The 15,644-nt window shown below is 51.3% G+C and overlaps 1 protein-coding gene across 3 annotated transcripts in view; it reads left to right on the plus strand.

Annotated features, from left to right (window-relative positions):
- Positions 1-6,559, plus strand: part of PMEPA1 (prostate transmembrane protein, androgen induced 1) — a 69,682-nt gene extending 63,123 nt beyond the window's left edge. For all 3 annotated transcript variants that reach the window (XM_034641752.1, XM_034641750.1, XM_034641751.1), the window contains exons 3-4: positions 1,853-1,906; positions 2,369-6,559. In XM_034641752.1, coding sequence (XP_034497643.1) covers positions 1,853-1,906; positions 2,369-2,917 — 603 coding nt within the window. In that variant the 3' untranslated portion in view covers positions 2,918-6,559. The remainder of the gene's footprint in view (positions 1-1,852; positions 1,907-2,368) is intronic.
- The last annotated feature ends 9,085 nt before the right edge of the window (positions 6,560-15,644 follow it).

Raw genomic sequence — 15,644 nt, forward strand, 5'->3', positions numbered from 1 at the left:
ATCACCTCAGGGCTCCTGACCCCAGCGAGGAGCAGGTGGATGTCCCCGTCTGCTTCCTGGCCCACACATGGACTGTGCCAGTGGCCCGACTGGGGGCTCCAGAGCCTGCCAGGACCGGCCTGAGCCCCAGGGGGTCTGGAGGCAGGCAGGTGAGGCTTTGAATCCCAGCACTGCTCTTACCAGAAGGGCGCACTCAGCTCTCAGCTCACCGACCTCAGCCTGCCTTGTAGCTTGGGAGAAATGAGATAGCGCTTTAAAGCGCGCTTAGTGCGGTATCAGGCACCAAGGCAGCGATTGATACGTTACTAATACCAGTAACGAAATGGCCTTTGATGACCACATGAGCAGCAATGTTGTATGTCCGTTTGCTGCATCCTAACACCTGGAATGTACTAGGAACTGCAGTGAGTCTTCATGGGGTAAGTGCTTTCCTGGTGGGACAGTTTTGAGAGTCACGGAGCCCCCTAGTGGCCGTGTTGGTAACTGCAGTTCTCTGGGCAAACCTCCCGCCCCCACCATTCACCCTCTGGCCCCACACTGTAGGTGAGAATGTCTTACCTGGAAACTCTCAAGAACACGTGCCCCAAGGAAACTTTTGGGCTGATAGCTATGTTATTTTGATTGCAGTGTTGGGTCTCTGGTGTATCCACATGCCAAACCTTAACCAAATTGCATACTTCGAATATGTACAGTTTATTATATCTTAGTCACATCTATGGAAAGCTGTAAAATTCAAAGAAGACATCCCTTCCCCTGGGCCCCAGGCGATCTGTCACCGCATAACCCGTGTTGTCTGGGCTTCCCTGTCAGACAAGCTGATCCTGCTGTGGGGTCCCACTTCCCTGACCCTTGGGGCTCTCCCCAAGGCCTGCAGTCACACGCGGTGTGTCGGCCCGGTTGTCCCCCAGCCCGAGCCCACGCGGCCCGGGCCACCCATGCGGGAGCCGCAGGCCCCACCTGGCACCTCAGAGCAGAGGGCGTGAGCCTCACGAGGGGGCAGCGACAGGCCTGGCACAGCGGTGGTGGCACATTCCACCGTTGTTGATGACGGAATCATCACGAGGGCCTTTTGCTTATTCACTAACTTTGTCTGGTATTTCTTTACCTGTGAACTGGGCTCCTGATACACAGGTCGAGACAGACTGTAAAGACGTAAATAAATTGACCAGTTGATTACAGATAAGAGAGCTGCTGTGAAGGAACTTAGCCCACGACAGGATTGTTAGTGGGGGAAGGCCCTTTAGATGTGCTGTCAGAGGAAGTCTGCAGAGCTGGCTGTGCCGTGGGGCGGCCGGTGCAAAGGCCCTCAGGCAACACGCATAGCACTTCGCACGAGAGAGTGGGCCCGAGTGGCCCCCAGCACTTTTCATATAGTCACAGAGGGCCACGTGCACTCCAGGCGTAGTCCACCTCGTGGAAGTTCTGGAAGTGAAGTAACTTGCCAAGGTCACATTGCAAGCAAGTGCGTCAGGTCAAGGCCAGGAAGGCTAGATCACGCCAGGCTTCCTCATCGGCCATTTCACAAGATAATTTGAATCCATTCTAAGGTGTGTGGGAAGCTGCTGGAGGGTTTTGAGAAGGAGGGGCCCACAAATCAGATGTCTGTTTTGGAAAGTGTGAGTGTAGGGGCGAATTTTCAGGAGACAGCTCGGAGAACCGAGATGAGTGACAAGGCGGCTGTGGTCATGTTTGAGAAATGGTGCGGGCCCCCGCCCAGGTCGCAGGGTAGGGACGGAGAGGAGTGGATGGCTGCCAGATCTCTTTGCAAATAGAAGACCTCACCGTCAAAGCCAGATTGCACGCTCTTGCCTCCGTTCCTCCCGCTGACCCTGCCCCTCTCCTCCCCACACAGGAAGGATGCCTCTGGCCCTCCGAGAGCACGGTGTCAGGCAACGGAATCCCAGAGGTGAGACCCCACTCTGCCTCCGGTCCCCTGCCTGCCTGCCCTCCAAGGTGCTGTAGCGGACGCCTAAGGCCATCTGCCCAGCGGGTCCCCTTTCCAAGACGGGCGCGCCTCCCCTGGCTGCAAGAGGGTGGCCCCAGGCTCACACCCCTGCCCTTCCCTGAAGAATGGTCCTCGGCTGCTGGGATCATCCGCGCCGGGACCTCACCCGCTCCCTACCCGCAGCGAGCGGCCCACCGTGGCTACAGCGAGCAGGACCAAAGTTGAGCCGATTTCAGCTCCGCGGTGGTGTTCCTCGCCAGGGCTCCCCAGCGTCCAGCCGGGGCCGGACTCCGGGCTCAGCAGTATCCGCTGCTGCCCTCTCTCCCTTCCCCGGAGAGCAGAGAGTCCCGGCCAGCCGAACCCCCGCCCCCCCGCCTCGGGTCCTGCTTCTGGGGAGCCCTGACTCTGCTCTACCCCCTCCAGCCGCAGGTCTACGCCCCTCCAAGGCCCACCGACCGTCTGGCTGTGCCGCCCTTCACCCAGCGGGACCGCTTCCACCGCTTCCAACCCACGTACCCGTACCTGCAGCACGAGATCGACCTGCCGCCCACCATCTCGCTGTCGGACGGGGAGGAGCCCCCGCCCTACCAGGGCCCCTGCACCCTCCAGCTGCGGGACCCCGAGCAGCAGCTGGAGCTGAACCGCGAGTCCGTGCGCGCGCCCCCGAACAGAACGATCTTCGACAGCGACCTGATGGACAGTGCCATGCTGGGCGGCCCCTGCCCCCCCAGCAGTAACTCGGGCATCAGCGCCACGTGCTACGGGGGCGGCGGGCGCATGGAGGGCCCGCCCCCCACCTACAGTGAGGTCATCGGGCACTACCCCGGGTCCCCCTCCTTCCAGCACCAGCAAAGCAGCGGGTCGCCCTCCTTGCTGGAGGGGACCCGGCTCCACCACGCACACATCGCACCCCTGGAGAGCACAGCTGCCTGGAGCAAAGAGAAGGAGAACCAGAAAGGGCACCCGCTCTAGGAATCCCGCGGCCGGGGCCGGGGCGGCAGGAGGTAAAAGGCGAAACACTCCGCACTTCTTAGACGGGAAGACAGAGGAGGACTGGGCGGCACCCTCGACGTTCGGCGCGTCACCATCCTCTCCCCCTCTCTCTGTGTATAAATATTTACGTGTTCTGTCTGGTCTGAATGCACAAGCTAAGAAAGCTTGCAAAAAAACCCACATTTCGTTGTTGAGCTGTGTCTTGGAGGCAAAAGAGAAAAAAACCACAAAACCTACCCTAGTCTTTCTGTTTCTAGTTGAGCCGCGTGCGTGAATGCTTCTTTTCTTTTGTTTATGATGATTTCACTTAACTTTAAAGACATATTTGCACAAAACCTTTGTTTAAAGATCTGCAATATTATATATATAAATATATATAAAATAAGAGAGACTGTATTGTGAGGGCAGGAGTATTTTTGTATTAGAAGAGGCCTATTAAAAAAAATGTTGTTTTCTGAACTAGAAGAGAAAAAATGGCAATTTTTGAGTGCCAACTCAGCGTGTATTACCTTGTAAAGAAAAAAAAAGTACAAAGCAGGGGTTTAGAGTTATTTATATAAATGTTGAGCTTTTGCACTATTTTTTAATATAAATATGTCAGTGCTTGTTTGATGGAAACTTCTATCATGTCTGTCGAGACCTTTAAGGGAGAAATGTCGAAATTTCACAGTTGACTTCAGGCAGAGGGCAGGCTCTACACGGAGTTTGGAGAGGCTTCCGGAGGGGGCCGCTTTCCTGGGAAGTGGAAACTTCTGGCTAGCGATAGGTTATTACCTCGTTACACATTCCCCACCGAAGGAGACACGTTTTCCCCCCTCTGGGCCACAACAGCCTTCGGATGGCAAATGAAATAGGGAAGTTACTCCAGGCACGAAGTTCCAGGTGGTGGCTTTGCCTTTCCCAAGATGAAAATAAACTTACTGAAGAATCTTAGTTTTTCCTCCTGTTCTCGTAAGCATGAAGCCCCCCCCCGACCCCGGGAAGGGGCTAAGGTGCCCCCCTCTCTAGCCCCCAGCTGCTCCCAGCGCATGTTGCTGGGGACCCCCCCTCCCCCCGCCGAGGGGCTTGGGTGGCTACTTTTCATGGAGGGCTTTGGGGCAATTGGGCTGGCTCCAGGACTTAAAAGCTCAGGTCGGTGGAGTCGGGCGGATCAGAAAGGCCCGAAGTGTTAGGAATTTTACTTCATCCCGGTCTTGCTCTTTACGTAGCAATTCTTACTCAACAGGCCAACAAACAACACCAGAGATGAAAAATCGAGATGCCCAGATTTCTTCCGGGACATGCAAAAGGGTTAACACAAAAGAAACAGTCAAACCTATGCTTTATGCTTTCAAGACAGAATTCTTGACCTGCTCTCCCGCATCTTCATCCCCTCTCCCCGTGGAAACAGTCATGTTGGATGTGTTTATTTACCTGTGTTTTCATAGCCTCTTCAGCAGATACAACTGGTTTACCAGGATTTTACTGAGCGATTTCGGTGTGGCGGGACCCCTTGGTGACGGCGTGCAGGCACGTGAGCAGGCACACGACGTGTGCGCACGGTGGCGACAGGCGGGACGGTGGAGTGGGGGTCCCTTGGGATCTACCAGGGACAGTGGCTGGAGCTGCAGTCCCTTCCTCCCACTGAGGACTTGTTCACATTCCATGGGGTGATCCCCCCCCCAAACGGAAGAGCAGCCTGCCCCCCAGCCCCCTCTGCACAGAGCTGTCTTTTCATTTCGGCAGACTGCTAACTCGCGGACTAACATCAGAGGAGGCATAAGGGCAATAATTCTTGTTTTTAAGCAACTTTTTTATGACTTAAACAAAAACCTGAGAACCGTTTTGAAGTTCTGACCCTTTGAACTCTATTTATATATACATTTTCAGAGACATGGTGACCAACAGGTAAACGTGGAGTCTGAGTGTCTGCTGCCCAGCCAGGCAGAAAGTTCTTGTATTTTCACCATGAAACCTGCCTCTCCGTGGGGCTCTTCAGCCTAACGTGGCTTCTTGAAGAGGATTCTTTTAAGAAGTTGTGCAGAGAAATCGGTATAATTTGTCCTCAAAGGTACAGGGACACATTTATAGATAAAATTTTTAAAAACTGTATCTTTCCTTGATGCGAAGTCTCCCTAGTGCCTTACTGAGGAACCAGGGCTCTCTTGTCACCAGTGGGGGGCGTCCCCGGGCAGTGGCTCCATCACCCGGGGACTGACCTTCCCACTCGAGGTCAACAAAGGGTTGCTGCTGCTTCTCAAACATCCCTGTCGCCCTCTCGTGTCCCGCCCGCCCTCCACCGTGGGTGTGCCTGGCTCCGTCAGGAGACCCTCTTCCTGGGCCTGCACCCTCTTGTCCAGTGCTGTGTTTGACTCCCATGGGAGTTGTCGGCCTAGAAGTGGCCCTCGGTCGTGTGGGCAGTGGCAGGGCCAAGCGTTCCGAGGTCGTCTTGAGCCAAACTGTCTGAATCCTGTTGCTTGGTAGTGCGGTCTGCGTGTGTGGGGTTTGGAAGGAGGCAGGGGAGTGGGTTCCTGACCTCAGCTGGCTTGAGGGCAGAGCACGCCCCTCCGATGGCACCCCAGAAATGCAGTCCGGGGCTCGATGCCGCAGCCCCCCCCCCCCGGCTTCGTGCCAGGCCGATGCCAGGTACAGAGGGTCGTGGCACAGCAGCTAGTCAAAGTTGGGGCACAGCCCGAGAAAACCGGCGGGGTGTCAGGAAACGACTGTTGGAGCTAAGCTCTCGGTTTCTCTGCTGGACCTCAGAGCTGGGGGGTGCACTCATTCCTCTAGATGTTGGCTGTCATAGCATTATCTTTGAAAAGGCTTTGAGCATCCCTGAGGAGACCTCCTTTTTCCAGTAAAAAGTATGGGGTCCTTGGCAGTGGCTGGTTGGAGGGGGACCAGTTTGGGCTTCCTCTGTTCCTCATCGTTTCCCTGCTCGTCAATCATGTTTCCTCCCAAGGAAGAGCATTTCCCCCCCACAAAGGCCAGGTCTCCGCAGACCGACTTAACAAGGGGCCCTGAGAGCCATCCCTGTCCCCCCCTCACCCCCCCTGAAGCCCAGTGTTCTTTGCAAAGAACTAAAACTCCCCCCACCCCCAACGTCTAGCAAACACCGGGGCAGAGCAAGAACCGAGTCCATTCCCTGTCCTTGTCTCTGTGAATTGTATGTTTCAGAAATTGCTTTCACATGCACACAAAGCTTCCAGATCATAAAACATCCCAGTGATAAGGAAAAATAAAAGCGTTGTTTTGTTTTGTTTCGTTTTTGTTTGTTATTTGTTTCTGGAAACTGCGCTTTGAATCTTGCTGTACTATAGAGCCCAGAAGGACACGCGTTCTCATTTGCCGGCCTGATTCCATGGTGGTGTGCTCATGGCACGCTTTTACGTTGCGTTCTTGGCGTTGGAACCGCTCTCCTTTGCAGCCCTGTTTCCCAAGTTCTGTTCAAGTTAAACTCATGTACACTCTCCGTGGCACGCCGGGCGCTGCGCCCACATTGCTGCTGCGTAAGACTCTGTATTTGGATGCCAATCCACAGGCCTGATGAAATCGCTTGTTGTGTATCAATAATCATTAGTGGCAATGATGACATTCTGAAAAGCTGCAATACTTATACAATAAATTTTACAATTCTTTGGAGTGAGGCTTTTTTACTTCTTTGGCCACATTGACTTCCCCTGTCCTCCACCGCTCTCAGCAACAGTCCCAGGGCCCATTCAGCGGGGTGGAAGAGAGCCCGATGAGCTGCTGGGAGGCCTTGAGCCATTCCTTAGACCTCTGTTCTAGTTCAGGCGGTGTCTGGGGAGCCCAGAGGGAACACTAGCTCAGGCAGGTGGTCCTAATAAAAGGGGTTAAAATTAACCCACCCCTTTTATTAATTGGTGTTAAAAGAGCTTGCAAGGTGTTACCTATTTTTCCTCCCTCTTTGAAAAATCATTCTCTGTGGCATGCCAAAAGCTCTGATAAGGTCTGCAAGAAAGAAACTGCCTTCCAGAAGTACACACTGAAGCATGAATTTGTATGAAGGGATGCATCAAGGGTGCGCTCCCAGGGGAGACAGTTTCGGGAAGTGGGAAGAGGACAAAAGAGGAAAAACGAAGCAAAGTAGGGACGATTTTAGGCAAAGTCCCCGCCTCAGCCTGCTCCCAAAGATCCCAAAGGGATCTGTGGGGAGCTCTGGGATGTAAGGTGCTTCTGGGTGAGAAGTAGACTCTCAGAGGCTCCTGGCCCGTGGTGTGTAAGAACGCAGCGCTGGGGAGTTTCACAAGCCCCCGGGTGGTCCTCAGGGGATGTTCCCAGGTACCAGCTACTAGCAACGCCCGTGGAAGCCGGGGAAGGGGGGACAGGAACCTAAAAGGGATCCCAGAGGGTCTGAGTGGGCTACCCAGAGTGCCCACTACAGAAACTCGCATTTATTTCTCTAATTAGAACCATCTTTGACATCTGGTCAAGGTTTTAAAAATGTCAGCCCAAACAGCTGATGCCCCAGGGATGACCATTGTTTAGCCATTTGAGAATGGTTCTGCAAGCTTCTGGAGTATAGACTCCGACAATCAGAGCAGAACTTGAGGCATACGTCTGTCTTACTTGTTCCCTCCTTCTGGTTGAGGAAAACCTCAAGGAAAGAAAAAGAAAGAAAGAAAGAAAGAAAGAAAGAAAGAAAGAAAGAAAGAAAGGAAGGAAGGAAGGAAGGAAGGAAGGAAGGAAGGAAGGAAGGAAGGAAGGAAGAAAGAAAGAAAGAAAGAAAGAAAGAAAAAGAAAGAAAGAAAGAAAGAAAGAAAGAAAGAAAGAAAGAAGGAAGGAAGGAAAAGAAAGAAGAAAGAAAGAAAGAAAGAAAGAAAGAAAGAAAGAAGGAAGGAAGGAAAAGAAAGAAGAAAGAAAGAAAGAAAGAAAGAAAGAAAGAAAGAAGGAAGGAAGGAAAAGAAAGAAGAAAGAAAGAAAGAAAGAAAGAAAGAAAGAAAGAAGGAAGGAAGGAAAAGAAAGAAGAAAGAAAGAAAGAAAGAAAGAAAGAAAGAAAGAAGGAAGGAAGGAAAAGAAAGAAGAAAGAAAGAAAGAAAGAAAGAAAGAAAGAAAGAAGGAAGGAAGGAAAAGAAAGAAGAAAGAAAGAAAGAAAGAAAGAAAGAAAGAAAGAAGGAAGGAAGGAAAAGAAAGAAGAAAGAAAGAAAGAAAGAAAGAAAGAAAGAAAGAAGGAAGGAAGGAAAAGAAAGAAGAAAGAAAGAAAGAAAGAAAGAAAGAAAGAAAGAAAGAAAGAAAGAAAGAAAGAAGGAAAGAAAGAAGGAAAGAAAGAAAGAGAAAGAAAGAAAGAAAGAAAGAAAGAAAGAAAGAAAGAAGAAGGAAGGAAGGAAAAGAAAGAAAGAAGAAAGAAAGAAAGAAAGAAAGAAAGAAAGAAAGAAAGAAAAGGAGAAAGAAAGAAAGAAAGAAAGAAAGAAAGAAAGAAAGAAAGAAAGAAAGAAAGAGAAGAGAGGAAGAAAAGAACATGGAAGAGAAACCAAAGAGCCAATTACTCTTCGGTACTGGCAGTAGGACACCACGGTGCTGTTCCCCAGCCTGGCTCCAGAGCCCGACTGCCTCTCATTAGTGGTCACTCTCCTCGCTGGCCCTCAGTCACCTCGTCTGTAGGAAGGGTTGAGGGCAGTGCCTGTGAGGTAGCCGTGAAGGACGTCTTGGGTTCTAATTGAAAAGGAGAGCCTCCCCACGTCTTGGACTGCAGCTCAAGCAGATGTAACTGAATCAGTCCAGAATAAAGTTGGAAATCACAATGTCTAATATCTGTTGAGCACCTACTAGGTGCCAAGCACCATGACAAATTCTTTTCTTTTTTTTAAGATTTTATTTATTTGACAGAGAGAGACAGCCAGCGAGAGAGGGAACACAAGCTGGGGGAGTGGGAGAGGAAGAAGCAGGCTCCCAGCGGAGCAGGGAGCCCGACGCGGGGCTCGATCCCAGGACCCTGGGATCATGCCCTGATCCGGGGGCAGATGTTCAACAACTGAGCCCCCAGGTGCCCCCCATGTCAAATTCTTGACTGAAGTTGGCAGCATGTTTGGGGAGGTCTCATCTCTCATTCATCTGATTTATTTTTATTATTATTTTTTTCCATAACGTCATGCTGGGCTCTGCTCAGGGCTGCCAGCACTCTGGCCTCAACAAGGAACCCACCTTCTGGTTTTCGAGACAGACTTGCAGACTGGCACCACAACACAATACCTCAAGGCCAAGACACTGTACTGTTAGGGTGAGGGGAGGCTGGATTTCAAGTCCAGAGATGTTAGGGAGAAAAGGAGGGGAGAGAGTGAACCAGGTGCCCGCATGAGCAGAGGCTGGGAGGAGACTCAGCAGTGCCCCTGTACAGCCCGGCAGAGCCATGCCCTGCAATCAGTCATTTCTTTCTCTAGTGAGTGAGCCAGACCCAACTCAGGCTGGCGTTAGCAGAAGAGGGAATTGTTGACTTGGAACTGCAAAGCTACAGGTAGAGCCGGGCTAGGTTATATGCCACCAGGTCCAGATGTGCGTACTGCGACATTACGAAGATGTCTGTCTCCACCATCAAACTGCTCTTCCCCTTACTGATTCTCTTGCAAACAGATTCTCCTCTCCTGGTGCCCACCTTCTCTCCAGCTTCATTTCCTGACTGCCCTGAATCAAGTGGGAAAGAAATTAGTTGCCGCTCCTTCCAGCAAAAGTCCCAGAACTGAATTCCATTGGCCTGGCCCGGATCATGTGCCCATCTCTGAGCCAATCACTGCAGCCGCAGGGAAAGCTGTTCTGATTGGCCAGGTTTCGGTCACATGCCCCACCCTGCACCTGGAAGTGGAGCCAGCTCCCTGTGGTTCACCTGCCCCGAGAAGGGAGAGCCGCGATTCTCTAAAGGAAAATTAGGGTGACTTACCTGAAGGGGGTTAGGTGCCAGGCAGCTAAAAAAGCTGCCATTGCACCGGACCAGTTGATGCGTGGATACTTAAAGAAGCAGGCTGCACTCCCGCGAGCGCAAACCGTGCACTCTCCTTTTGCACCGGGCTGGGAAGGCGGCCCTGCCATTTTTTACTGCTTCAAGTTGGTTTTGAGTTGATATTTGTTGAGATTACTTCAGCATGTGTGTCTGGCTTCCTATCTCAGCCGCAGGCATAGACGGAACGTTCGCAGCGAGGAAGACTAGCGCCAACAGGGGAGACAGAACACACAGCGAGCCTGTGCCAAATCGGCATCGCGTTTTAACACTTTGTACAGTTGTACCGAAGTAAAAGAACTTCTAAAAATAAAACAAAACATTATAAGCTTCACAAATAATTTGGAACAAATGATGGATTTAAATGTGCGAACAAATTTTTAAAATAAATATCCACCCGTGTACTCTCTTGCGCGCCTGCGTGTGTGTGCGTGCGTGTGTGCATGCGCGTGTGTCCGTGCGTGTGTGTGCGTGTGCGCGCGCGTGTATGCGTGTGTGTGTGTGTGCGCGTGTGTGCGTGCGTGCGCGCGCTGGCTCGCACCGCCCCTCCCTCCGTGCCCTCGCCCCTTCCTCCCTCCCTCCCTTTGTGTCCCCACGTCACCATGACTGATACGCCTGAAATCATGAGGTTCATCTTATTAAAAGGCTTTTATTGAACTCAAAATAATTAAATTTGTCTTTAAAAGCATCCAACTTAATTGAGTGAACAAGTTTTAAAATGAATTTTTAAAATTCATCGTTAGACTCCTGCCTGCTCTTTACAGACATGGGCAGATGCAGGGGAAGAGGCAAAGCATGGGGGCAGGGCTCTGTGGTCATTTGATCTGGATTCAAATCCTCCCCAGTCTCCTTTCCAGCCAGTTCACCCCTCCCCCCCCAGTTCCCAAGAGAAGTAACGTGTGCAGAGAGCTGTAGCAAATGTCATCCATGCCTTACCTATATCCCCCGGCCCTTTTCATGTCTGTCCACCTGGGCCCAACTCCTAGCTACAAGCACTTGCGTCCCGCTGCCTGAGGCTTTCTCTGGCGTCTGAGAGCTTCCCTGGCCGTCTGTCTAGCAGCAGACCAGAGTGCTGGGGAATTAACGCCATTGGGAGCAGCCTGAACGGGTGATGGGAGTAGGGGTTCAGTACCCCGGCTCCTTCACCCTCGGGTGGGGGGAGGCTGAGATGATTCTCCACGTGCTCCCCGTGTTTCCAGTGATCTTGAAGCACTCAGCGCTAGCCCAGTGGGGTCCCTTGCTTGAAGGCACACCCCCGATGAGGTTCCATCCTTCCCCTGGCCCACCTCCCCACTGCCCGCCCAGCGTTTCCTGGTGTCACCTTCCAGATAAATAACTGCTCGCACGCCGATCTCTGCCTCAGGGTGCGCTTCTGGGGCACCCAGCCTCAGACCACAAACTGTAAAGCGGTGGTCAGCAAAGTGAGAGGATCAGAGCGCCTCGGAAAACAAGGGCTCACTGAGCAGAAGGCACAGATGGGCTCATGTGTGCGCGCGCGCATAAGGACGTGTGCGCACGTGTGTGTGTTCAAGGCGGTGTGTGCCTGTTCAGGTGTCTTTTTTACATCCAATGTATCCAAAACATCATTTCAACATGGGATCAATATAAAAATTGTTAATGAGAAAACAACTTTCTTCCCACTTGTCAGGTTTCTGGGCCTCTGAGTACTCAGCACAGCACTCTGCTCATAGGGGCCCTGGTATGGACTGAATGTTTGTGCCCCCTACATCCATACCCTGAAACCCTATCCACCCAACACAGCAGTCTTAGGGGGTGGGGCCCCACGATCCGATTAGTGCCCTTGTAAGAGTCACAGGGTCTGCCTGCCCCTCCCCCACCATGTGAGGACAAGGCGAGAAGACGGCCACAGAGGAACTAGGAAGCAGGTCTCACCAGATGTGGAGTCTGCTGACGCCTTGACCTTGGACTTCCCAGCCTCCAGAACAATGCTTATTGTTCAAGCTCCCCCCCCCACCCCCCAGTCTGTGCTGTTTGGTTATAGCCTCTGAACTGATGAAACCAGGCATACTCTGTCAAAGAAACCTTACGAAACAAATATCAACTTCCGGTTGCTGATAGGCTTGATGAGTCATGCTCGGTGGCACAGAGGAGATGAGCAGAGAAAGGACTGCTCCTTCCCCTTCCACACACCTGTGGAATAACTCCAAGAGCTTGGATGCTAGAACCCCACAGTCTGGGATCGAATCGCATCTCTTCCACTCGCTGGCTTCGCGATCTCGACCAGTTTACCCAGCCAACTCTCTGCCTGTCAGTTTTCTTGTCTGCAAAACGCAGATTTAACTTTTCTTATCTACCTTACAGGTGGCTGGAAGGAGTCAGTGAAACAACGGAAACAGGGTCCACAGTACGCTCTAACAAAATACAGCTGAACCTTGAACAAAGCGGGGGTTAGGGGCACCGAACAGGCTGTGAGGTCGAAAATCCACGTGTAGCTTTGACTCCCTAAAAACATAACTAGTGACCAGAAGCCTTACTGAAACAGAAACAGTCGGTTAACACGTGTTTTGTGTGTTTTGTGTATTATATACTGTATTCTTATAATAAAGTAAGCTAGAGAGAAGAAAATGTTAAGAAAATCATAAGGAAGAGAAAATACATCGATAGTACCATACGCACTTATTTAAAAAAAAAAATCCGCGTGTAAGTGCAAGTGTGTGGTTCAAAGCCAGCTTGTTCAAGGGTCGGCTGTAGTTGTTCCTAAGTCCCCCAGTCTTTTAAGAAGCAACACTTGGGGGGGGGGCGCCTGGGTGGTTCAGTCGGTTAAGCGTCTGCCTTCAGCTCAGGTCATGATGTCAGAGTCCTGGGTTCAAGCCCCACATCGGGCTCCCTGCTTTATGGGGAGCCTGCTTCTCCCTCTGCCCCTCCCCCTGCTTGTGCTCTCTCTCTCTCTCTCTCTCTCTGACAAATAAATAAATAAAAAATCTTTAAAAAGGCAAAGAGAAATATCATTGGGTCAGATTTTACAGCAGGATATCCATTTAAAATGAAAAGAAGCTACAAACTGACACGTAAAACCGTTCTCCTCTAGACCCATCCCCTGCCCCGCACTCGCAACACCCTTGCCCACAACTCAGCGGGACAACAGCCCCCAGAAGAGCAGGAATCCTGGCCCTGAGGATGCGTGTCTCTGCATTTCCCCATCATACCTCCCAGGCATAGAAGTCTTAGCGCCTCAGGCTACGGATGCTTCAAGAGCCTCTGAAAATTGTTTGAGCTCTGAAAGAGGGGGTGGGGAGCAACACGTTGCAAAATCAAAATCCACAAACGTTTAATGAAATGTCTAGGAAACCTAACATTATGTCAAGTTCATGAATCATTTCATCTACTCATCATAAAAATTTTGTTACATTTCAGTAGATTTGGAACGAATTTATAGATGAGATCTTCTCGTTTTGCCAGAATCCCCAAGAATACTGATTGCTCAGTGAAGAGCTTGTGGCCAGTTGGAATGAATGAATTTCTTGTAGGCAAGTAATTTTGGTGGCAACATCATCAAAATATCTTCTGATCATAAAAATACAACTTAGAGGGAATTCATTTCCATCCATTCACTGGGGTGTGGGGAAGGGCTTTCTACAGAGAGCTGGCGGTGGGGAGGAGGAGAAACTGCCTGGTGCTGGCCAACCCCCCCCCACTGCCGCCCACCTCTCGCCGACCTTCCTCAAGCACCCACGGCTGCTTTTATCCAAATCGACTTGGATGAAAATCTTCCAGCGAAGATTTGCTCCCAGTGAAAATCTCAAGTTTCTACCAGGGCCATCGATGCCCCGGCCCCTGCCCATCCCCCTGGCTCACTTGAGCGGCCAGCACAGCGGGGAGTGCTGGGCCACCCTGGACTCAGCCTGAGCCCCCTCTCAATCCCTGAATTGGGCCCTGTGGCCTCTTCCACAGCTGAGTGAGACGCGCATCCTGCATCCAGGAACCGGGGAGGAGAGGCCTTCCTCCACCCCCACCAGAGGCCCCGGCTCGGGGTCTGGGATAAAGAAAGCACAAAACATTATTTGGTGAAAGACCAGAAGAAATGGGACTGCTTCGTCATGTCAGAGCGGGACGGCTGGGTTCATGTGGTGATGATACGACGAGCTCCTGTTCATTGAGCACATACGACACGCTCGGTGCTCTGGTAGGACCTGGGTGCCTGATCTCGTTTCACTTTTGCAATCACCCCGGAAGTAGGTGCTGCTTTGATCTCTCTTTCCAAAGGGAGAAACTGAGGCTCGGAAAGACTAGTGACTCGCTCCCAGGCCCGCAGCTAAACGGTAGGGGTGCCAGACCAGAGCCCCAGGTCCATCCAACTGCGGTAGACAGAGGTGGCCACTGGAAGCCCACTGAGCTCTGCCTGGAAGGGCAGCGAACGGAGCCAGGGCAGGTCCCTATGGGCGGCTGCCACAGAGGACTTCTGCCTTTGACAAAGCAGCTGGCCCTGGTCTTTGTTGGTCGCCCTCTGTTGACAGCTCCCAAGACCGCGTGCAATCCCAGTCTCCTCTGGCCACCCCTGGTTCTCTGATTTTTGTCCCCTGACCGAAGACACATTATTACCCACATTGGGTGCCTGCAGGCCTTTCCACTCCCTCCCCCGAGGTGAATTCACAGAAAAAAATGTGAAAATAACATCCAGGCTGCCTGGTAGAAAGGAGACTGGGTTTTGCCAACACAATGTGCAGTAAAAATATCTCTTCTTTAAAAGAGAGAGAGAGAGATGTAAAGCCTGGAGATCAGTAACATGTAATTATCATCTGGTTTGGGTGGAGAGTTCTAATAGTTTCCAGAAAAACACAAACCATGAAAAAGGAATGTGCTTCCCAAGGCAAAAAGGGATCTGGGCTCGAGCAGGCAGTGGTCCCATCTTAGAACTCCTGTGGCCTTTGAGGCCCTTCCCTGGCAGGGTAGGGAGCCATCTCCTCCCTCCCTCTCCTGTTTTGCCTTCCACACTGGACAGGAGGCTCTGAGAATGTTGACGCTGCCTTTGCGCTCAACCTCGAATCTGCTTAATAAGTAGGCTCCTGTGAGTGGACACACCTGCAGGCACAGAGGAAGTATCCATGCTCCTTCCCTGGGGGAACAACAGAGCCTCGAAATGGCAGGGACAGCTTGGTATCCTCCTATATCTATTGTCGCCTATTTCAAAGTAATAAAACCCCCAATTTAGCTCAGTGCATTGTGGCCCAGAATAAGTACCATCTTTCCCCACCTTCCTTGCTGGGCCATGGTACTACTGGGATGTCAGTAAAAAGTGTATGCAACTTACAAGCATTCTTAAAGGGGAGATAACTGCCCTCCTCTTTCCTTCTTCCTGCTGGAAGGAATGCAGATGTGATGGCTGGAGCGTGTGCAGCTATTCTAGGCCAGCCTAGGAATGGAAGCCACAAATGACCGAGCAACAAGACAGAAGGGGCCAGGGTCTCAACACCATGATGTGCCACACCAAATCTGGACGGCCTACCACACTGTTATGGGAGAAAGAAAGAAGCATCTGCATTGTTTAAGCCACTGATATTTGGGTCAACGATAATCCTTAGAGTCAAAATTACCTTTAAAATCTCTTAAATTGTGAAATGAAATACAAGATAATCTGAATCTTTAAAAGTAAGAATCCCACTCAGTGTGGTGAGCTGCTCACAGCAGGTGCATGGCTTCCATAAATTCCTGACGTGTGATGGAATGCTATGGAATTCTTTGGGGTTTTCTGTTTGTTTGTCTCTGGTGCCTAAAGTTATTTTGTACAGATGCATTGTATCACATTTTCCAAGTTTTGCC

This window comes from Ailuropoda melanoleuca, chromosome 13 (genome assembly GCF_002007445.2).
Source record: "Ailuropoda melanoleuca isolate Jingjing chromosome 13, ASM200744v2, whole genome shotgun sequence".
In the NCBI taxonomy this organism is placed as follows: Eukaryota; Metazoa; Chordata; class Mammalia; order Carnivora; family Ursidae; genus Ailuropoda; species Ailuropoda melanoleuca.